Genomic DNA, 25,150 nt, shown 5'->3' with positions numbered 1-25,150 from the left:
AAATTTTACCCGTGAATGATTTTTGATGGTAAAAATACTTTAGTATGATGCCAATACTGTAGTACTTTTAGCAACTATTTTACAATCCAAAAAGGGTGACGATTTATTTTTGTAATTTTGATTCTAAAATACTACGTTTCTTTATTTCCAGTAATTTGTTTTATGTAATTTGGTCCCAGATACAATTAAAAATCATAAATCCTACATAGAGGAAGGACTTCTTTTTGCACATTTGCATTGTGTTAAATAAATCATATATCGTAAAGTTTTATGAGCACATTTTTTACTACAGAGGGTACATTTTTTATTACTGAATCTAAACCGTTTCATAAAATGGCGCAAAATCATAGAATTTTGGGTCAAATGTAGTGTCAGTCATATATGGAATCACCCTTATAATAATAATTTTATATTCAACTTCAGGTCATAATGAATGGACAGATATATGACGTTTTGTTGGAAACAGGAATCTCTACTTTTTTTAAATTTAGTATTTCTACCCAATGAGTTTTCTTCGTAAATACAGAACAATTAAAAAGTATGGGAACAGTCAAAAACCTCGATAAAAGCACTTTATTTTAAAAAACGAAGAAATATTTGGTCAATAGTTTTAAAAAAATCCAAACTCGCCCCCTCCCTCCCACTTATCCACTGAGCTGGGAAACTGGGACAGGATAATCAAATTCTCCATAAAAAAAGTCAATTTTTGTCGAAGACCTTTTTTTGATTCGCATTGTAGCTAATATTCGCGAAAAATTGCTTTTCGTAATTTAAAAAAATTATTACATATAGAGTCATTAAAAATTATAAAGTATTAGTTCTATTTCATGAAATTACCATTCAAAAGCTTAATTAACGTACATTTTTTCGGGTAGCGTTAGCTAACGATGTTGTTGTGAATTACAAACAAAATTATTTATTAATTTCTGGAATATTTTTACAGAGTTATGAAAATTAATAAAGTAGTACTTAATTCATTTATATAAAATTATTATACAGAAAAAAATTTCAGTAATTTTTGAAAATAAGCACAAAGACTTGTGCAAAATAATAAATAGTCGAAAATAACTATTTCGTAGAAACATCTACATGATAATTTCATGGAAATGAACTCATATTTGATTATTTTTCATTATTCTATGGTCCCATACTTTTTGATTGCTTTGTATACATGCATACTAAATGATTTATTTGTAACATTTTCCTTTGCATAATCATACAACTGGAAAATTAAAATACCGACATTGTTATATATTGTAGTACGTATCTATCTGATTCTTAAAAAATGCTAAATAATGCTTAGTCTTCATGGCAATGCGCTTCTCATGGTTAAATAACATGGATAAATAAAGTTATTTGGTGAACTTGATGATTCTATATGTGACTGACACTACATTTAATCCAAAATGCGTTCTATTTTGTGACATATTATGATTACTCTTATGTTAACGATTTTAGTTTTAGTGTAATTTTAAAATTTCAAAACCATTTTACTTCGAAATTGGTATCAGAAGAAAGATAATTTAATTACGAAATTAATAGTATAGGCTATGCCTGTAAAATCGTTATGAAAAAAATTATTAAAATGCAAGCGTGTTTATCAATCAATAAAATTTCATTAAAAAATGTTTCATTTGGTTATCAGATGGGTGAACCTTATTCATTTGTGAATAGTATGTCCATTTACGACAACTATTACTCCACAAAAGTTTATGGAAATACACCCTTCTGGCTCGATTCTTTTTCTACACAAGAAACACTTTATAAAGCGCTAAAAGAACGTTAATATAACTCGATTAAAACGCTTGGGTATAAAAATGTAAATTTATCTATGTTATTTGTCTAAAACGTATATATTTGAAAGATATCCAAGTGAAATATTTCATTTAATTTGAAATTTAACGGACATATTAAATATTTTACATATTTTTCTTAAAAACATATGTTTATAATATCGATTCTATCTATCTCAATTCATGAATAGAACATACCTTTTTAGATAAAATTATCCAACCAGCCATTTATCCCTGTAAATTCCACAAAAACATTCAAATACGTACATGAATGATTTGGATACATCTAATAAGCAGCATATACGTATATACGTAGTTCCATCACACTTTGGATATTTTAAAAATTTGAGGGTGCAAACGGTTTAGCCATTTTTTTCTTTTCACGTTGTCAGTTCCACGTAAAATGAATATTTATCGAAACAAATAACTTCAATTTTCTAATTCTTACTAGCGTGACCATTCCTTTTAGAGTCTGGAGAAAGAATGTTGACTAAAAAAGGCTCGGTAGATCCCATATCTATATACTATTAAAATTTTGCCATTTTTCTATGATTTTATTAAACTATATCTGAATGAAACACAATGATGTTTTCACGGATATAGGAAATATTTTTAAATAACTGATACTCAAATACACCTACTATTCTGAAACTCTCTGTACATTTTAGAGAAAACGTAAAATAAAATATTTGGTAGAAATTCACAGATATGGATTAAATATGTAACATTTTAGATTTTTGTATAAAATTTTTATTAAAATATAGAGTGAGGCATCGCATCGGTTAATATACCCAACCAAAAAAATGACTTAAACAAAAGTTGCAGAGTTTGATGGGGGACATTACCTATGTTCTGATATCAGATTGAACCTATTTCATCGAGTTGCTTTAATAGTCGATTTAGATCCAAAAAGGTAAGAGATAGGATCACACTTTAATTTAGAAAATTTACCCTCATAAAATAACCAAAATTTTTTCGAAATTAATCGAAAGAAAATACTTAATGGCTTTAGACGAAGACCCAACCTTAGTAGTTACAATTTCGACTTACAGATGGCAATACTTGTACTTCACAAATATTCAAATTCAAATCAGATAAATGCCGCCAACGGGCGACACAAATTAGTACTATTAAATAGTAAGTGGACCGCTTTTTCAGTAGTTTTAGTTTAGACCACCTGATTACTTGACCACCCTGTATGTCCATTTTCAGATGTATTCAATATCACATCATGCAGTGGATTATAAAATGACATGAAACAAACATTAAACAAATTTATTTGTAAAATGGTTTAAATAAATAAATAAATAAATATTACAAAAATTTTGATTCGCTACACAATAAATTATATCCTTTTCTCTTCATAATCTTTTTCTTGTTATAAACGGTCGTATACCTACATAAAAATTCGTATAACCAAGCGAACAGAAGCTGCGTTAACTGAGCGAATTCCCCCAGAGATAGAAAAAATAACACATTTACAAACAAATCGAACATTGAATTTTTATTTTTTATTCGAAAACTAAGGGTTTAGAGAATCACAAGAGTACTTTTTTGCTTAAAACTGGTCAAAAACTAGAAAAATATTTTTATTTTAACCACCTTTGTGGACCACCACCCGCCCCCCTTTCTTTGTTTATCGGACGATTTTTCTCATTAACGAACTTGACTTTTCAAATACTAAAACCCTTCTTAATACCCAAATTTTATTCAAATCGGACTTAAATTGCGACCGCTAAAGACTTTACAGATACATAAATGTATAGATAAACATACATATGTATATAAATGTTAACGATGGTCATTTTTGACATCTTGTAGGTAGGATCGATGACAATTAGAAGAAAGATTTTCAAAATCATCAGTATGCAAAAGCAATAGCTCCATTTCCTTCGGAAATTCACTAATAGAATTCAATAAATTTTCATTCAAATGCAGTGTCCCGTAACACAATGATCCTTAGGGATTTCTAACACGTCACAAAATTTAATAATAGGACTGCTATCTTTATTTAACATTTCTTTTTGTAAATTTTACAACATGCGTGTAAAAACCTAATATAAGAACCACTTGTCGGAATCTCTACGTAGAATATACATTAAGGATGTATGAGCATGGTAGTGGGGGCACAAATTTAAAAATAGATATTTTCAATTTTGATGATAAATTTATATTATTACTTGACGATATAAGACGAAAAGTAAGAATAAAATTTTTCGATATCTGGCTTAATTTTCAAAATATCGAAAATTGAAAATTTTGTTTAATTATTTAGCTTTCGATATTTCGAAAACCAAGACACATATCGAAAAATTGTATTCTTATTTTTCGTCTACATTCATGAAGTTATAACAAAATTAATCATCAAAGTTGAAAATAAGATAAAAATAATTTCAACCCTTAATCTACCCTGCTCTTACATCCCTTATATGGACGGTGACACTTAGTTTTTTTCTTTTCTAATTCATTGCTAATATGTTTACTTTCTATTAAAAAGTTTTTTTTTAATTTGTTTTCATTCATTCCAAATGAAAATTATCAAAAACTTCCAAAATATGTCGTTTTTTGAGATTCCTCCATAAGAGCCAATGTATTTTATATCGATTTTTAATGACTTTTTTCTTAAAAATTTGCACGGTTACCTAAGCTGAAATTTTAACCACATATTCTTTGAGTAAAAGACTACCTACAAACAAATTTTGAGCCTTTAAATCAAACATTGTTGCCATGCTCATACATCCTTAACTAGCTCGATCCGTACGGAATTCAATAACTAACATGCTTGCCTAATAATGTTTTGAGTATTCTAGCATCTGTAAAAACTAACATGTACACTTTAAAAACCAACAGGTACATTTTCAGACGTACAGTAATAATTTATAAGTTTATTATATTGTCTTTAATAAATTGAAATAACTTTATTTATAAAGAAGTCATTTTTGTCGCATATAGATAATAATTTCGTTTCTGGATTCACAACATGTTTCATCTGCATCAGACAGCAGCAACGTAAAATTCAATTTGTTGTTTGGATCAGTCGATATCATCTTATATTATTCATAAGTATATTATGATTGTTATATCCATGGGTATAGTTGCATATCCAGGTATAGATAGTACACACATAGTTTTAAGATAGTATTTGTTTTTTGCAAAATTATATGAGAAACTTCAAATCTGTGGTAAACTTATAGAATTTGCAATATAGTTTTCTTATATAAAACTTATATTTATATGCACTTAGCGTTATTAAAGTTTTATAACTTTATAATGACACAATTGCATTGTGTTCTGTACAGTGTTATTCGTTTGATGTTATTGCACGACTAACGTATTGTAATGAAGAATTTATATATTACAAGTGAAATTTACAAAATTTAAAAAATCCCCGATAAAAAATTTCGGGTACGGAACCCTAAACTCGCACTTGAAACATAGCTAAGAACACTCTGCGTTAATTTACCTTTCAGATGAAACGAAAAAATTTAAAATCGGTTCATTTGTTTAGGCGCTACGATGCCACAGACAAACAGACACACACACATATATAACACCCCTTTTGTTTAGTTCGGGGGTTAATAAAAGAAGAAAGTATACTATCAGGGTTTAAAATTTGTATTTTTGTGTTTTTTTAAAACCATTTCATGAATCATAATAATGGAAAAACGCTATCCTTATGCCACTATTATTCTTCAATCATTCAGTTCTTGGAGCTATGTTCTTTAGCGTAGGTTTTGATTTGTTTGCGGGTTGGGAGGTTAAACCTAGAAAAGTGTAACGCAAAAAAAAACACCCAAAATCGACCAGTTTGACCAAGGTCACCTTATAAACTAAAACTTTTTCAATCAATTCAGCTTGCCAGGAATTTGAGAATTGAATTTTTTTATTATTTGTCAAAATTGTATGTTTTTCATATTGTAAGAAATGAATTGTGAAAATAAGGTATCAGAAGTTAAAGATAATAGAGATAATATAAGTAATTACAAGGAAACTTTATGTTATGTCATAATAAGTATCCGGATCGAACCAAATGTAGGTATTGTACGCACATATTGGGTTGACTACTAAATCAGAAGTATGTCTTTTTTAAACTTATATTACAATTAATTCATGCAGTGAAGAGTTAATTTAGCTATGAAAATAAATTGTAAACAAGTGTTGAACTTCGAAAATTAAATCCTAAAATTTTCAGAAAAATATCGTGTTCTTAATTTAATCATCCGATAACTCTTTCAAGCTGAATCGATAGAAAAAGTTTTAGTATCCGAAGTCACTCAAATGACAAAGACCCACATCTTTAAAATCGAATGGTATTGTATATAAAACATTGGCAATTTTGTAAATAATAAATGAACGAGAAACAAACATTCAAGAAATTAAATACAGCTTAAAACTTTTTGTTTTCCTATATTTCAGAGTAGAATATCATATTACATTATTATTAGAAATGTAAAAGAGACTTCTTAGATACTTCTTAGAATAATACCATCAACATAATCATTATGCATTTGTTGACTTAAAAACAGTTATGACCTCCGTATTATAGTGAATGATCCACAAAGTTATTCATGTGGAAGGATCAAAAACAAAAAATCACGTCTTAAGATCATCTTTAAATCATTTATAAGTTTTTTCCATAAAGCTCTTTATAAGCAGGTAAATTTAATCCCCCTTACGGTGTCAAATTTATAGATCTCTTTAACTTTGCATTTTAAATCATATAAATCCTATATGGAACCATATAAATCCTAATTTTTACCTTCTCCTAACTTCGGAAACAGGCTCTTAGAAAAGATCCTCTCCAAACAGGATTGGAATGAGAACTTGGTCAAGCCAAAAGGCGTCGTTTTTTACACGGGCGGATCTAAGTTAGAGAAGAAGGTTGGCTGTGGGATCTTCTCTGAAGATATTAATCTGCGTCTATCATTTCGGCTGCTGGATCACTGAGCGTGTATCAAGCGGAAGTGATGGCTATTCAAGAGGTATGTGAATGTATAAGACTCAAAACCCTTAGGCGCAAGGACATTAGAATCTTCACCGACAGCCAAGCAGTTCTTAAATCCTTCAGCTCAGTCTATGTAACTTCAAACTTAACACAGGACTGCCGTACGTGGTGAGGAGGAGGAGACAATGCCATCTTCTCTGTCACTGCCCAGGTTCTTAAACAGCTCCTTGTTTTAATATTATCAATCGTCATATTGAATTTCATTGGTGATTTTCAGAGAAAATGAAAATAGAAAATCAAAATGTAAGCTTTTTTCAACTGAAACTGAATTGTTTTTGTTTTTGACACATACCTCTGTGGAGATATGTCAGATAAAAAGTTGTATCCGACTGTACAGCATTCAACTACTCGAAAATTTGCCAAAGCCCCGAAGTATTTTAAATTTATAACTTTGGTAACTTGGTTTGTATATAACACTAATTTTTTAATCAACAATTTAAAACAGAATGAAATTCTATAGGTACACAAAATACATATTAAGAAAAACAGAATAAGTTTTTAATTAAGTAAATGATATACCTACTAGCTCAACCCGTGAAGAATTCTGCTCCCGCAGGTACCGTAACCCAGGGCTAATCTGTACCCGTGGCTAAAAACCACAAACAAACAACAAATTTCGTTGACAAGTGTGTTCAAAAAAGTCAAAAGCCCCTATTTGTTTAGCGTGTTTTTTCCTAAGCGGCACATTCTTAGACCTTGAGTATATTTTTCGTCAAACTTGGACATAACAAGCTTGAAATGAGGGATGAATCACGGAACTTGATAATGGAATAAGGAAGCTAAGGGTAGGACAGCTAAAAACGTGCTAGAGTAATAATATATAAGGTCTAATTAATTTTTTGCTACACGTTTACGTTCGTTTTAAATATTTGAAAATGTTTGAAACGAAAAATAATAAAAGTTATATAATAGTGAGTGAAAGATTTGCTGATGAGAAACGTGGAATAATTTCCTATTAAAAGTTTATATAAAGATGACACGCATCACTTGGGAAAAAACTTTTAATAATGAATAAACTATACTAGCTAGTTATTTCTGCATTAATTCACTAGAACTACGTAAGTTTTATAAGAGAAAAAGGAAATTATTCAGTTTCTTCCTTTTAACGGAAGGAATTCGAACGGAACCCTAGAACTACATTAGAATTTGATTTTTATTATTTTTAATATCAAATAGATATATTAAATTTATTATTGCTGTTATTATTTTTTTAAGTAAATATTATTGTTTACTTTATTTTTTAATTATTTTTGTTAGCGAATTTCCAAAGGAAATTGAGCTATTGCTTTTGTACTGTTGTACTGACGATGAACTTTTACTTTATACTTTATACTTTAGAATTTATGGGCACTATTGAATTAAACGAATAAATTTAATGTTTACTTTTCTACCAAATGACCACTTGACCAAATGAACACTTGTTTATTAGGAATTCTTCGATCAGAAAACTACCGTAGATTTCCTAACGCTCTTGCATTTGCGTCACAATATCCGTAATTAAATATTATTGATCTGTAAACGTAGCCATTAAATTAATCTTAAAATTACAACTTAAAAAATAAAAACACAATATGGCAAAAGAATAACATGGCCAAAAAGATTAAGTTATTATTAAGTGTACTCATCTTTATACCGTGATATATACCATGTATATATGAAATATACATAGTATATTAAGTTTAGCCACGCTTTAGCCAGTTTGTAACGCTTAAAAATAATGATGCTAGGAAAAAAATTTTGTCATAGGTGTTCACTAAATCACCTAATTAATCCATTTCCGGTTGTCCGTCCGTCTGTGGACACGATAACTCAAAAACGAAAAAAGATATCGAGCTAAAATTTTTACAGCATACTCAGAACGTAAAAAGTGAGGTCAAGTTCGTAAATGAGCATCATAGGTCAATTGGGTCTTGGGTCCGTAGGACCCATCTTGTAAACCGTTTGAGATAGAACAAAAGTTTAAATGTAAAAAATGTTCCTTATCAAAAATTAAACAACTTTTGATTGAAACATATTTTCGTAAACATCACTGTTTACCCGTGAGGGCGCCAATTAGGCGGAAATTTTATAATATGTACTATACTTGATTATCAGTTATGTATGTGTCACATGTTTGTATGTGTTATGTGATAAAGAAATCAACACTGACTACACATGGTATTTCAACAACTAACTCAGTCAATTGTTTGTTTTCACTTGTTACTATTATCTTTGGTGACATAATAGTGACTTTTTAACAATTTCGTTTTTGTTACTTTCGACTAGAAAATTGTCCAATAAATACGCTCTTAAGTTATGTTCATCAGAGGACATTCTGTATATTGTATAATGCTACCTTCATTCACACCCAAATTCCATTTGACAAGGACGTGTGGTAACACTTAAAAATCAATTTTTACAGTCCACATATTTAAAAAATCATTTTGGTTTATCTCTTATTGTATCATATTAAAAACAAATACAACTTTGTTTTTATTTAAATTAGGTAGTTGATATATGTACATTCAGGTTTATAAAAAATTGTACCGACTATGTATAGGAAATTATAACTGTGTCCTGAACTTTCCCATTAGCCAGCTTATTGTTAAAGTGGTTCGGCTGTTTGAGCAAGTACGGTGAATGGGGTAAAATTTTGCGTTATTTTATTTTAAAATTGTGATTTTTAACATGGTACCTTATGGAATAACTCACAATAATGCTTATTATCGTGAGAACTAAAAAACTGACATCACAACTGAAAAGAGTGATCCAAAATTAGTGGATTTCAAAAAAAATTCGAATTATTGAACTTTATGACGTCATCAGAATCCAAAAAATTGAATTTTGCTCTATCACATCCAAACTTTATCCAATTTTGATGAACCAAGTATGTAATCCTACTAAATTTAAGTCATGCTTTTTAAATTTGTGATCAATATTAACGTAACTTCAATAGATTTCAAGAATGTGGAGTCGTGGTCCCGAAATGAAGCACATTAGTGATAGCTAGCAAAAAACTGACATCACAACTGAAAAGAATGACCAAAAATTAGTGGATTTCAAAAAAAATTCCAATAAGATCGGATCAAATTTGCCTGTGTTATCAAAAAAGTCGAATTATTGAACTTTATAACGTCATCAGAATCCAAAAAATTTAATTTTGCTCTATCACATCCAAACTTTATCCAATTTTGATAAACCAAGTATGTAATCCTACTAAATTTGAGTCATACTTCTTAAATTTGTGATCAATATTAACTTAGCTTTAATAGATTTCAAGAATATGGAGTCGGGGTCCCGAAATGAAACACATTAGTGATAGCTAGCAAAAAACTGACATCACAACTGAAAAGAATGACCCAAAATTAGTGGGTTTCAATAAAAATTCCAATAAGATCGGATCAAATTTTCCTGTACTATCAAAAAAATAGGAGTTTTTAACTTTATTGCGTCATCAGAATTCAATAAAGGAGGTTTTTGTAATGACCGATTCATTTATTTATGAAATAAGTAGTACAATTAAATTTTGATGCTATTTATAGATACAAATTTAAATACCTTGACATTTCTTCACACACACGTTTTGAATGTCAAACCAGCCACAGCTACGACTGCGGACTGACTACCAGGTGATTACATCTGTAATCATAATCTTGATATTGAAATTATTAATAATAATAATAATTATGCAGTTATTTTTATTTTAATGCTTTCACACCCCACTTCACATATCAACAAATTTGTTCTGCTGTTGTATTTCATTAAAAAAATTTTTAATGTCAAAATTGTCATGAAAAAGGCGTGTCATAATTTAAAGATAGTACGCAAAAAAATAAATATTTGACAAAAATTTTTATTGAGATTGTCCACAAAATCCTTATCCCTATATATATTATAAATTTGTGAAAGTAAGACTGTTTGTTTGTTTTTTACGCTTTCACGCAAAAACTACGAAATGGATTTGAATGAAATTTTACAAATAATATAGCTCATACATCAGAATAATACATGAGATTTGATTTATAGAAATATGTTTAAAAGAATCGTGTTAATCTAGTAAGTCCAGCCATGGCTATTAATTTTAAAAATATCAAATGTTAATCATACGATGTATGATGGGTTCCTTTGTACATCCAAGTTCAAATCGCACTTTACCGAGTTTTTAAACACAATCTATTATAGAAATGCATTTTTCGATATATCTTTCTTAAGGGTAAATATAGTTGCATATAGTTGCCTATGGCTGTTCAATATTTTCTATAAATATCACAAAGGAATTGGAAAACATATATGTTGTATTTGAATATCTACTATAAATACACATCTTATTTTCTGACCAAACAAAATCATTTATTTCCAGCGACAGTCCATGTTAGTGATGTTACGCATATTCGTTATTCGCCTATTAATTAATATTCGCAGGAAACGATGCTAATATTTTGCGAATGTTTATTGACAAAAATAAATGAAATTTTCTACGAAAAATGTAATGAAAAAACTACTAATAAAATTTTTAATTTTTATATCACTTTTTAATCACAGTTAATGTAATGTTGACTGTTGGATAAATGCAATTTTAACAAACTAACCATGGGCGCCGTCATCATTACATTCAGGGAGATGCATCTGCAGGTGTCTGAAACTTTTTCCACAAATGTAACCATTTGAAGGTTATCAAAGGACAAAATTAGAAAATTTTTCTTCTTAATTTTACTCGCTAATTAATAAAACTCATAAAATTGGCAATACATATTTTTGAAGAAAATTAACAGATCTACAAAAGCATTTGAAAGATATTCGTAACCAAAGTTCAATGCATCCCGATTTTCGATGTTTTTAATAATTTCCTTAGAAAATATGATTTTAAATATTTCTAAAAAATGCGAGTTTTTGAAAGCTTTTCAAACTATTTCTAGATAGACACAAGTAAGACAAAGTGAATGGTGATAAGTAAACAAAAACCAAATGCTAATTAAGAATAAGATCAAGAGAGTTGTGACCCTCGCAAAGGTAGCTTTTAATAAATTCAGGTCGTTATATTTCTAAAAGAACAGAGATTTAGGTGTTAAAGTGTTATGTGTGACCTGTTTTATTGTATGGGTTGTGATAAAAAGAATAGAAAAACTTCTGAATGCAGCAAAGATATGGTTTTAATAACGAATTAAGCGTATTTACTCTAGTAAGACGGATATAGAAAAGATTAGAGGAGGACAATGAATTCCTAATCTTTTTTCTGTGTATTTTCCTTCTCGACAGGGGGTGAAAGTGCACCCTTTTGCATCCCCTCTGAGCTCGGCTGAAACTAATTACAAATTAAAACACCGATAACCTGATGAGACATATTTTCTAGGAAATTTTATTATTTCATAAAAACGACTATGGTCTTTTAAAATTTTAATCAATTTTTTTTTCAAAACGATTTTTTGCAGTCAAGCTTATACCGTTATTTTCGTAATTAAATTATCCTGATGAGTATTACGAGGCATGAATACGAGGGAGTAAAAAAAACAAACGCTTATCTACCTTATTGAAAATATTTTTAATAAATATAATTAAAAAACAGTTATCTTTATGCATATTACATAAAGTTTAATTTAGTATAAAATGTTGCTATTTAAAGTTGATTCAATGTTCATTTTTTTTGTCTTTTTAAAGTGATATTTGTTATTATTAGCCATTAAAAACTCATTTAAGATACACAAATGAAGATTGTCTTTATATAAAATTAGTTCATGCATACATAAAATAATAGTTAGCTTCAAGTATTTCTTTTGTAAAATCTTTTTTTGTTTTACATTGTTTTAAAAAGATATCTTCATGAAGTATCTTACATAATATAGTAGTATGATGTTAAAGCATCATATTCTGTTTGTCAAAGAAAACGCACGTTTATGCCATTGAAGTGAAACACAAAGCGCGTTCTAATGTCTCAATGGAAAAACGTAAGAATGCCAAGTAAATATGTCGGATGCAACTAAGCAACCATCACGTCGACGATACCAAGCTATTGTTTTATTTTCTATGGCTTCGCACAGTGGAGTAAGAGTATTTATAACAAATTTCCGGACAAAATATAAAGAAGGAATTTTTATGTTAAAAATTGATTCAAAAGACTTCATCATATTCTCAAACCCATTTCCTACTTCAATTTTTTTAAATTTTTTGCTTATGAGCCACTTTTTTTCCTTATCTTTGCTTGCTTTTGTTTCCACGTAAAGTGATTTTGGAATCATAAGTTATAGATTTTCACTGGAAAACTGCTTGTCTACCCATATCTTAGTCTTAAAACAAAAGGCGCAAATTCATTCAAATTTATGATCATAAACATGTTATAGAATATTTAAACTATGCGCTGTTACAAAAAATTTGACCGGGCAAAAATCTACGCTTTCAATATAAAAAAAATCCTTACTTAAATGCACTAACAAGCACAGTAAACATAAATTGAATGACACGGTACATCGAAAGCAACAACAATAATAATATGTATCGGTAAGAGCCGGTGAATTTAAAATTGATTAAAAAACGAAAAAGCTACAAGCATTCAAAGATTGTTGCCCATCTTATTTTAGCAAAACAAAGTTTTATATGTATTATATTCATATATCTATAAAACTTAAACAGCTTAAATCTATAAATTGAACACCGTAAGTGGTATTAAAAATCCCTCCTTATAAAGGGCATTAATGAGGATGTATATATTTATATATAGGTTGCGTTAATCGTAAATTTATTGAATTTCATTAACAAGTATGTAAAACATTTTCGTGTATATTTTCTCAAACATCGAAGTGATTTATATTTACTTCAAAATAATTTCTTTTTGAACAATTCGAAAAGTGTAATAATGGCTTCTGAAAATCATTTTCAGTTTTTTTATGTATCTATTGTTGGAAAATTCGATAAAAAATCTTCTTTTTGAACAATTCGCAAAATATAATAATGGCTTCTATGAAATCATTTTCAGTTTTCTATGTGTCTATTGTTAGAAAATTCGATAAAAAATCTAATACTACACGTATAGTGAACTTTTCTATAGATTTCCCAATTCATATAATAGTACTTACCAACTACATTGATATACGAAAAGTTTTCATTTCAGATAAATTGATTTTCATATAACATATCATATATTGAAGATAATACTTTTAGTACAGGCAAAGATGTTATAAATTGAGAAAAATGATAAAACCTGGTGAAATGTGTTAAATTGATTTTCATATAACATTCAAGCTGAATACAGAGAATTACAAAATTATTCCCTTTTTGTATCCAATTATTCCATCTGGCAGTCCTGGAGCAAGCCCCTAAATCAACAGCCAAACCAATGTTTATGAAAAATAATGTGATTGGCAAATTCCATCTATGGGGTATGGGTATGGAAGTTAGCGGACCATGCTCTAGCATCGCCAAATAGACCCTTGCACTCTATCCCCGCTACGCTTTTCAGTGGCTATTATAAACCAACTGATGTACTGAAAGCCAGTTTTTGCCTAGCGCTGAGTTTCTTAATTTCTTCTGGTTCGACTATGGCCGAACCAAATCATTTCCTTCGCTGCTGTATGAGCGCCGGGCAGTAACATAGTCTTTTCCAATCTGATGTTGGAACTTGTTCAGGTTATCATGCCCTGTGAGTAACTCTACGATAACTCTAATATCAGCTCTGTTTAGTTTTTTTTTCTTAACCATCCCTGAACTATAGCGAACAAAACAAAAAAAAAATTTTGAAAATCGGTCCAGCCGAGACTAACGCACAGCAATTTATTTTTATATATACAGGTCAATAAATTTGGAAAAAAAACCCAACTCAACCCACACCCACACCCACACCCACACCCACACCCACACCCACACCCACACCCACACCCACACCCACACCCACACCCACACCCACACCCACTCCCACTCCCACACCCACACCCACACCCACACCCAAACCCACACCCACACCCACACCCACACTCAACCCAGCCCAACCCAACCCAACCCAACCCAACCTAGCCCAGCCTAACCCAGCCTAACCCAGCCTAACCCAACCTAACCCAACCCAACCCAACCCAACCCAACCCAACCCAACCCAACCCAACCTAACCCAGCCTAACCCAGCCTAACCCAACCTAACCCAACCTAACCCAACCTAACCCAACCCAACCAAAAATTACAAAAATTGTGTTTTTTTGAATTTTTTATGATTTTTTCGATTTTTACAAATTGCAAAAAGTGTAAAAAAAGTTTTTGTTTCCGATTTCGATAAAACTAAGTTTATAAGGTAATTTTGACCCGAAAATTACAAAAATCGTGTTTATTTGACCATTAAATGAGAAATTTTCGAGATATTTTATGAATCTGACTGTAGAGCCAACATTTTCATTCCGTTCAGTCTCTGAAATTATTCTGCATTGAATCTAATTATTCCGAAATTGTCCTTTTCATTTCAATTACGATTCATTACTGTTGCGGACACACACTAATAAGTTGGACAAAGACCCAAGATATTTGTTATTCATTTTATTACATTAGTTTTTTAAGATACTGTCCGAAACAAAAGGTAATCAATTTTTTTTTTCTAAACCATCCCTGAACTATAGCGAACAAAACAAAAAAAAATTTTGAAAATAGGTCCAGCCGTTTTTGAGTTTTTGAGCGAGACTAACGCACAGCAATTTATTTTTATATATACAGATCATATATTGATGATAATACTTTTAGTACAGTCAAAGATGTAATAGATTGAGAAAAATGAAATCAACCGCTCATTTTTTTGGTAAAACCTGGTGAAATGTGTTTCTTAGATGTCAAATATCATTCGTAAATTATGAATTAGTTGCGCAAATGTTTCTATTTGTTAATAAACAATAAATTTTTAATTTAATGAAACAGTTCATGTAAAATTTAACTTAAAAAATTAATAATTAAACAACTTGTATTGATTAGTGGCTGAGTATTTGTCAAAAACTCTTATATTAGTATGACATATACGTAATAAAAGTTGCCTATATTACGTATATGTCATACTACATACGAATTAGAACTATGTCCCTTATTGCATCTTATCGTTCTGATTTGTTTGCATGTTGGGAGGTAAAACCAAAATTCTACAAGTTTTCTTAGTTTACAAATACACTGAACAAAATCTTGATCATGGCGTCATATATTTTGGAAACTACTCCTTTGTAGGAATGCACTATATCGATCATGAGTGAGTTCATTCCTCGTTTCGCACTTGACCGATTTTCGGGTGTTGTGCCGTGACCATCACCTTTTTGTTAAATCTTTGACTGTACTATTAATGGTTATAGATTGTACATTATATGTCTAGTAATATCATAGATTATCCACATGAGTTGTTCAATATTAATTAGTAAAATCCATTTGGTTCCACTAAAGTGTGAAATTAATTTATATCTAGTACAAAGTGACAAACTAACTAACTAACTACTTAGACTTACCTCATCTCATCGTTACATAAATAGAATTGTCTTTTATATCTTGTAAATACATTATATAAACTTCTTCATGCAAGAGCTGTATACCTAATCTATGAGGCTTATAACAGCTTACAGAATCACGCTTGAAATGCGTGTTTAATTAGTTCTTTTATTTCGATTGAAATTCGAATTGAAACGAAAATTTAACAGTTTTATTAAATTTGTACATTGAATTAAATTTCTACTGTAATAATCTATTTATATTTCGAATAAATGTTTATTCCAATTTTATTAAATTAGGCAATTTGTATGACATAAATGTAAGAAAATGCTATTAAATATCGTAAACTAGGCAATTTGTATGACGTAAATGTAAAAAAAGGCTCTAAAAATATCAAAAAAGCGTCAAAAAACAATGTTCTTTTAAGAACGTTTTAAGTTCGTGTAAGGCAATGATTTTTTGCAGAATCTATGATAAATTTTCTGCATGGTGAAAATATTTTGGAAACTCATTCACCGATTAATTTTTTTACAGTTAACATTATTGTGAGATCTTCTCTGAATGTATCAGAAATGCCTGGTACCTAAAATTTGGTTTACAAAATATGATTGTGGAAAAATAAATATTGCAAATTAAAAACTAAATACTCATAATAAATTTAAACAACCAAAAGTTTTCAATTAAAGCAGGAAGTACTTATTTTATATTTGATTATTTAAATAAAATTAATACAGAAACTTTAATAAATATTTAGTAAACATATGAATATTTAACTTCGTAAAAGCTTCATAAAACTAATTAAAAGTTATTATACTCTGCATATACATACAGGGCATGCAAAAAAATACAAATCAAAAATCAAAAATCAAAAAACCCGACTGCATTATTGGGAAGATTTATAAAGTTATTTAGGTACTTGCTGTATTCACTTGTTCATTGATACGTTTTTGAATTTTTACAGGTATCATCTTTATGCTCACGTACAATTCAACAATTTACGTTCAACATTTTGATTTCAATTAAAAATAACGTAACAATTATTGACAATGTTATTGCAACATCGCCATCGGCAAAAGACATCGAAAAATGGCCTATTTATTGTAGAAATCTTTTTACAAGTAAGTAATAAACTTATATTATTTTAGAATTTAGTTTTCACAAAACTATATTAAATTTAACACCTAATGGATTTATCCTCCATTGCAGTTGCTGTTTGTATATGAAGTATTAGGACATGGACGGTTAATGGACCCTCCAGCTAGGAATTCAATGTGGCGCTTTGGATTTCCAACACCTGTTAATTATAACGACAATGAGCTATTTTGTGGGGGTTATGCTGGTAAGTTTAACGTCTATTTTCATTTCTAACACTTTAATCTATACACGGAGATCATTGAAATGGAATTTTTCAATTAATTTTTATCACAGCCGATTTTTAACGCAATAATTTGAACAAACAGAATGAATGGGACTAGTTGAAGTTTATTTTCTCGGCTTGTATGACCCGCAAGAAATCTATTCGATACTCAAAAATGGGTGCATCGGAAAAACTGTACATAATCGGTAACGAAACATCCTGCAACAGTTTAAAAAAAGAATTCTCTTCGTCAAAGGTTTCCCTACAATCTCTACATAAGTTATTAATAAACCTTGAAAACCTTGAAAACGCAAAGAAAAGCGGGAATTTACAAATTGTGCGTAGCATGAACTATCTGGTGTTGTCCACCAATTGAATTGTCGAGTAATAAATATACAAGAAATATGGGATTCGTTTCTTAAAAAATGATACTCCGTGTCTAGTGATAATTATTATCACTATTAATATTTCAATATTAAACTATTTAATGGAAAATGCAAATAAAATGACCATAATTTTCTTATGGTTTATGATGTAATGATAAATTATTAAACCTTTGTTGATAGTTAATAGTTTTACGTTATAAATAAACATTTATAATATATTATAATGCACATACTAAACTTAATTACTTCCCTTATAGTGCAATGGGAACAAAATGGTGGACAATGTGGTATTTGTGGTGATCCTTATCATTTAGAAGAACCACGACCCCATGAAGCTGGTGGTTTGTATGGAAAAGGCATCATTGGAAGACATTACAGTGTTGGTCAGGTACCCATATCTTTATTTATATATATATGATTATATTTTAATCACCCATGAATCACCCATCTATCTTTAGGGAACCTTTTTCAGCAACAACAAAAAAACCCATTATTTTTTGTAGGAAATTGACGTTGAAGTGGAATTAACAGCAAATCATTTAGGTCGTTTTGAAATAAATTTATGTCCCAATAATAATCCTCGACAAGAAGCCACACAAGAATGTTTTGATCGTTATCCATTATTTATATCTGGTACACGTGAAAATCGTTATTTAATACCAATGGATTCGAAAAAGAAAGATGTTTTCAGATATAAAGTTCGTCTACCACCATACGTTACATGTTCTCAATGTGTGTTACAATGGACATATTATACAGGTACAATTTATTTAAGTTATTATATAGTAATCTTCGAGTCGATGCTGCTTATAAATTTGATAATATAGATATCTCTCTTCAATCATCAATACTCCTTGTTCATCAAATGATGGATCTTCGATGAACTCATAATTAAATTAAAATTTTCTTGTTATATCATCGACAACCTTATATTTTTATGGTATCATTATAAACTAAAAGATTGTCTAAATATTTTAGATAGTTTTTTATCACACTCTCTAGATTTTTTGATATAGAAATATCCAATTAAAAAGGAATAACCTTATATGATTCATCATTTTTTCAGCCAACTTTGAACGATGAAATAATAATAAAAAGCCCCAATCACCTAGGAATTTTTTGTGATTTTTGCAAACTTTGTTATTCAAAAAATCATCATCAATACATAGTATAAAACAAAGTCGCTTTCTCTGTCCCTATGTCCCTATGTCCCTTTGTATGCTTAAATCTTTGAAACTACGCAACGGATTTTGATGCGGTTTTTTTTAATAGATAGAGTGATTCAAGAGGAAGGTTTTTATGTATAATACATCCATATTATAGTAGAGTAAGAGGTTGAAATAGGGGTTGAAAGGGATATGCTTCAAAAACTAAAAAAGTTGTGCATCGATTAAGCTCAAATATTGACACGATATACAACCAGCTTCAAAGATCTATTGTTTTTATCTACTTTTAACCTTCGGAGGGTAGAAAGGTGTAGCGAGAAAGTGGGAAGGAATTATCGAATATTTACAAATATACCTAAGTGGGGTATCAAATAAAAGAGCATGACGTGTACATTACAAAACTGTTATCCCACAAAAGGAAATGTGGAGGGAGGGGTGCAAGTGGGGATGTTGCCCAGCAAAGCGGGTAGTTCACAGCTAGTGTATCTATAAAGTTTTATTGAAATCCCTAGTGTTATTTAATCCTTGCATATCTCCTTAAATAACTAGTATAACAAACACACTATTGAAGTTAAATAAATAAAAACTTGTAATAAATAAATAAATATTTCATTTTTTGTTAATGGAAGATCAATAACTGTAGGTGAGAAATAATTATAGTTAATATATTGTTTATGTTTGTTTTGTATTAATATAGGAAATCAATGGGGTATGTGTTCAAATGGTACGGAAGCAGTTGGTTGTGGTCGAGCAGAAACATTTAGAAACTGTGCTGATATAACAATAGTGACGAGTACTGGGGGTGCTTTACCACCCATCTTCATCGAACAAGACAATCCATTCTTATTATATTATAAAGATCTACGTATTTCCGCACCATATAATGTTCTGCCATTAATTGTCAGGTAAATTAAATTATTATAACATCTATCTAATACTTTTATTATTAGTCGCAGAAACGAAGCAATACAGTTCGAAAAATTTGAACAGTAAGTCGAATTTTAATGCGGTGAAGAAAATGATTCCAAACTTGTTACACGGAGGGTTTAGGGGTCGCTTAACACTGAATATCGCAACAGAATTTATTACCGAGGTATCTGCTGCCCATTGTAACTCGAATACGCTGGATACCCGGGACAGCAAGGACCTGGTTCCCGATTCTGTTTCGATATTCGTGTTCAGCGAGCCCAAAAACGAGTTTGAACCGGTTATATAGGAAATTTCCCAAAAACTCCAGGAGACACCGGTGATTCCGCTTACCCTGGACATCAGGTACGCTCTAACGAATCGAATGTCAAAACCGCATTCAAATTCGACTTACTTTTCAAACTATCTGATGCACAAACAAATCTATGAACTCTAGCTTTCTGTCGCTTGCCAAATGACTTCCATAAAGACCGCGCAAACGTTACGCAATAAGGCATGCATTACATTTTTTGAATTTTTCGTACAAAATATTTTTAATCGCATATCCTTACAAAGAAAATGAGCCCCTGTCGTGTGTTGAAAAAAGTCTAGCCAAACAATTCAAATAAAATGTTACACACATTAGGGGCCTCTGTAACCCGGAGACCTCGTATCATTGATACGACTGATGCAGCGATAGTTCCTGCTTCAGCTAAATTCAACTATTTTAATTATTTTTCTGGATAGAAAAATCTGGCCCGGTCATACAGCGAACTTTTTCTTTAACAAAATGTAATTCATTTGATCTACATGAACAATATTACACACCTAGAGAGCCAAAAGGCTTGACTTTGCTTCGAGCGACAATGAACATGAGATCTGAGACATTCTTTACTTGCTCCCGTGGTGTGTATACTATTTTTCTTTCCGACGGAGACGAAAAGCGGCAACTTCGTTTTGTACAGTGGGCAGAAAGTTGAATAGTTTGAATAGTTTGTACAGTGGGCAGAATCTGATAGGTTTTATGAATGGTTTATTGATATATTTTCTATAAACCAACTTTATATACATATTTTCACATTCATTATTTTATAATTTTCATATTTCCAATAATTTTTTTGTTTCATAATAATATTCATATTTTATAAATAAATAAATTTTTTTTGTTCGTTCAACATAATATTATGTATTGTTGAACACACGACCGACGTTAATAAAAATATTATGCACGTACATAAAAACATAAATAATAGATTCATAAAATAATTACATTATTATATACATGAATATTATTATATTATTATTATTACTATTAATGCACCAAGCACAGTCGCTAGAACTTATTTTATGTCTTTCTGTTGCACCAATAATCAATAAACTATATAGTACAATTAAACTAAAGCACCTGGATGATCGTTATTTGTTTTAAATGAAACCTAGCTAGATTGAATTTTCGCCCCCGAAATCTCCTACATACTAAATGTCATGAAAATTGTTGAAGCTGTTTCCGAGATAAAACGGTGTTGAGATAAAATGATTTCTAGCTGGATCGATTTTTCGTGTGAAAAACCCCCTGCATACTAATCGTGAAAAAACGCCATCTACTGAAACCTACCTTTAATGTTTCAGTGTTGGTAAAGGAGTTAGTTGCTTCCTCAGTTGTTTATTACCTAACTCCCACTTTTGGGGGGTAGTTCAGGAGTTTTAAACAGTTTTTTACAAATTACACAAAAATTATGCATTAAATAAGGAAAAAGTTCGTACATTTTCGTTTATTTTCGTCATTCTAACTTCAACATTGAACGAGATATGCCAATTTTAAACTGGAAGTTTTTATGGTCATTCAAAAAGTTTCCATCTTGTTAACCGTTAGAAAAGATCCAAGTTAACAACTTTTATTTCAATCATTCTTTCGTAAACACCACTGTTTAACCGTGAGGGCGCAACTTTGAAATTTTTGAGACGTAATTTGGAGACGCCCTCGCGTCTAAAAAGGATGTTTAGAAAAAAGTATTTCAATCAAAAGTGTACAGCGAATGGGCTAATAGAAAAGTGAGGTGAAGCCATATTATTTTGGTTCGTTTCATTCACATAATAATATGTATAGAATAATATTTTCATAAAATAATTCGAACTCTTTTAGTATAACATTATTAGAAGATACAGAAAAACAGTAACGAATAATTTAATAATATAATTTCATGCATAATAATAGGAAGTATTTTGAGGATATATTTCATTTTATTGAACTTGTAACTTCCGTTATTCAACTTCAACGTTATTGATCAATTGGGTATTTGCTTTTTTTTTTTTGCTTTATTAAAAACTTCTTCATGTAACAAACAACCTCAGAAAATTTTTTTTTCGAATAACTTTAAAAACAACCAAGATAAAAGCCATCAAAGTTTTCTTTTTATCTTATTCAAGCAGAACAGAATTTAACGCGGAGTCGCTGTGGTTTATATGTATATTCTTAGCCAAACGTAAAAGAGATTTGCGGAGAATTTGGGGGCAAAAATTATATAAATTTGGCCCTGCTAAGATTTGGTATCATTTTCATTTTAACGGTATCAAAATAGCTTAAATAAAAATGTGCTGCATAATATTTTTGTAGTTTATAATATTGGAAGTCAATATGTTAAAAGTCACGTATAAAATGACTTTTTTTCTTTCTTTGCTATCCTATTTCTATTCTAGAACACATTTTGCAAAGCATTACATTACATTAAAAGAACACAAAATATAATCCAACCACCTCGTTCTAGACGAAGAAATGAAGCATTAAAAACGGATCTACTGCCGATTTAGTGAGCGGTATGACAGAAAGGATGCGGATTTTTGCATTCGATTCGTGCCCACGACGGGTAGTTTAAGAGAATATGTAACATATTTCGTCCCTGGACGTCCCCTTTTCACCCGTCTTGGGAACCAGATACTTCAGGGCCTATTTACGCAGTTATATTCATGTTTAGCGGCCCCCAAACCCTGAGTAACGAGTTTAGATGAAATATATTACATATTATCGACACGACACATTCAAGACACGAAGTTTTTACTATCCACCTTGGACACCAAATACCTCGGAACTCATTTTTGTTATGATATTCGAGTTCAGTGGCCCCAAAAGCCGAACAAATCGAATACAAAAACCGCATCCCGATCCGTCTTACTTCTGACGAAATCGACAATTAATTTCTTTATTTTTTCGACTATTCATACTCATGTTTATAATCATGCAGATGCCTGGAGGATGTAACTAAAACTGTTACAGTACTTCTACTATATTGGTGTCATCAAATATTTTCATTGATACATTATAGTCCAGTATCCAAAGGAAATTTTATCCGACAAAGTAGTCACATTTTGCTACTATCTTTAAACTCTCAACCCAACCCCACACTCAACCCAACCCAACCCAATAATCGAATACAGATTGATTTTTTTAACGATACTTATTTTTATATCATGCCAAGTTTATTAATATCGAAAATTGTATGAAATCCTTAACACTTCCATTCTTTTTATCTCTACTCGTATGCATTTCTTGACATGTTTAATATTGAATATCTCGGAAAGTTTGCGTAAAATTATTTTCTCCTTCTATTGGTATAAAAAAAACAGATGTTAAGTTTGAAAAAATTAGCATCCGAAATACCTTATTTGTTATTTTTCGCTGGTAATGCTGTAGTCTATTTATTATGACGAACTATTTGAATTTTATTTGAGTACTCTATGATTTCTAGCATAAATTTTTCCCAGATTTTTCCTACTTTGTCGGACTAAAAGTAGATATATATATATATATATATATATATATATATATATATATATATATATATATATATATATATATATATGATTTATTGGCGTTATTTAGGATACAGTAATATGTAGGAAGCAATGTACTTAAAATTTTTGTTTTATTATTTTCAGAGATCAAGTTTGTGTGGCATCGGGCTTGTATAGAATAATTCCTGGTATGTCAGACTGGTGTCAAACAAATTGCTTGCGTTATCCGCCCAATTGCCCACCTGGTATATGTGAATGCCCGTGAGTATAAAATTTTCCATCAATTTTCTAAAATATTCATAAACGTTTTAAATATTTTTTAAAAATCAATTAGTTTTCTTTTCTCCAGGGCAATTAAATACGGTCTTTTAAGTAAAGAGTGGTCCAATTACAATTCCCAATTCCCGAATACTTACTTAACTCTACTAAAAATAATTTTTGCATCTGTTACAGGCAAACTTGTGATGCTATTGGTGAATTAGAAGGTCGTGATGGTGCAGATGTTTATTGTATGGATCAATGTATTGTTTATCCGCCACGATGTCCTGCAAATCGTTGCCAATGCTACTAAAATAAAAAATGTTGTAAATATTAAATGTATAAAACAATTTTTATTCGATAATACAATTTTTTTAATTAGAAAATTAAACATTTATTCTAGTCATTTTTTAATAAAATAAACACACAAAAAATTACATTTTAGTACCGGAGCTGTGTTGGAACAAGTGGTCATGATAATTTCCCATGACAAACGTACAAAAAACAAACTTTTAACAAAAAGAAAACCGACTTCAAAAGAAAAACTTTTCCAAAACAAATTAATATGCACTAAAAAGTAAAAAATAACGATATTATAATGTAGTTAAAGTTATTGTTATTTTTGGAGTCGGTGTCAGCCAAGCTAATGTAGCAAACTGTTCTGTTAGAGTTGTTTCCTTGGCTGACACCGACTCCAAAAATAACTATAATTTTAACTACATTATATTATCGTTATTTTTTATTTTTTAGCGCATATTAATTTGTTTTGGAAAAGTTTTTCTTTTGAAGTCGGTTTTGTTTTTGTTAAAAGTTTTTTTTATTTTGTGATTTTTAGTGAATCTGAAGTACACTAACTAATTTGTCACTAAGAAAGAATCATCGAAATCGATTCGCGTGGTATTGAGTTAGTCGTCCTCTTTCCACCTGGTTTTAGAGAAATCTATGAAAACATAACATCCATCTACCATTTTACCATAAAACCAATCTTAAAAATGCCCAATTTTTACACCCCCCCCCCTAAAATTTACAGAATTAGTCCCAAAAAACAATAAAGCATTTTATTCAAAATTGGTCTGGCAGTG

General features: G+C 30.2%; 1 protein-coding gene across 2 annotated transcripts in view; it reads left to right on the top strand.

Annotated features, from left to right (window-relative positions):
- LOC123296832 overlaps nucleotides 1-24,420 on the top strand; it is a 59,475-nt gene extending 35,055 nt beyond the window's left edge. The window contains exons 2-8 of one of the 2 annotated variants that reach the window (XM_044878500.1): nucleotides 17,168-17,324; nucleotides 17,413-17,545; nucleotides 18,207-18,337; nucleotides 18,453-18,708; nucleotides 19,813-20,020; nucleotides 23,955-24,071; nucleotides 24,264-24,420. In XM_044878500.1, the coding sequence (XP_044734435.1) occupies nucleotides 17,253-17,324; nucleotides 17,413-17,545; nucleotides 18,207-18,337; nucleotides 18,453-18,708; nucleotides 19,813-20,020; nucleotides 23,955-24,071; nucleotides 24,264-24,381 (1,035 nt within the window). In that variant the 5' untranslated portion in view covers nucleotides 17,168-17,252 and the 3' untranslated portion in view covers nucleotides 24,382-24,420. Of the gene's footprint in view, nucleotides 1-17,156; nucleotides 17,325-17,412; nucleotides 17,546-18,206; nucleotides 18,338-18,452; nucleotides 18,709-19,812; nucleotides 20,021-23,954; nucleotides 24,072-24,263 lie in introns of those variants that run through there. The other variant, XM_044878498.1, reaches the window with a different exon arrangement.
- The last annotated feature ends 730 nt before the right edge of the window (nucleotides 24,421-25,150 follow it).

This window comes from Chrysoperla carnea, chromosome 3 (genome assembly GCF_905475395.1).
Source record: "Chrysoperla carnea chromosome 3, inChrCarn1.1, whole genome shotgun sequence".
NCBI lineage: Eukaryota > Metazoa > Arthropoda > Insecta > Neuroptera > Chrysopidae > Chrysoperla > Chrysoperla carnea.
This window is presented reverse-complemented; position numbering and strand designations above follow the sequence as displayed.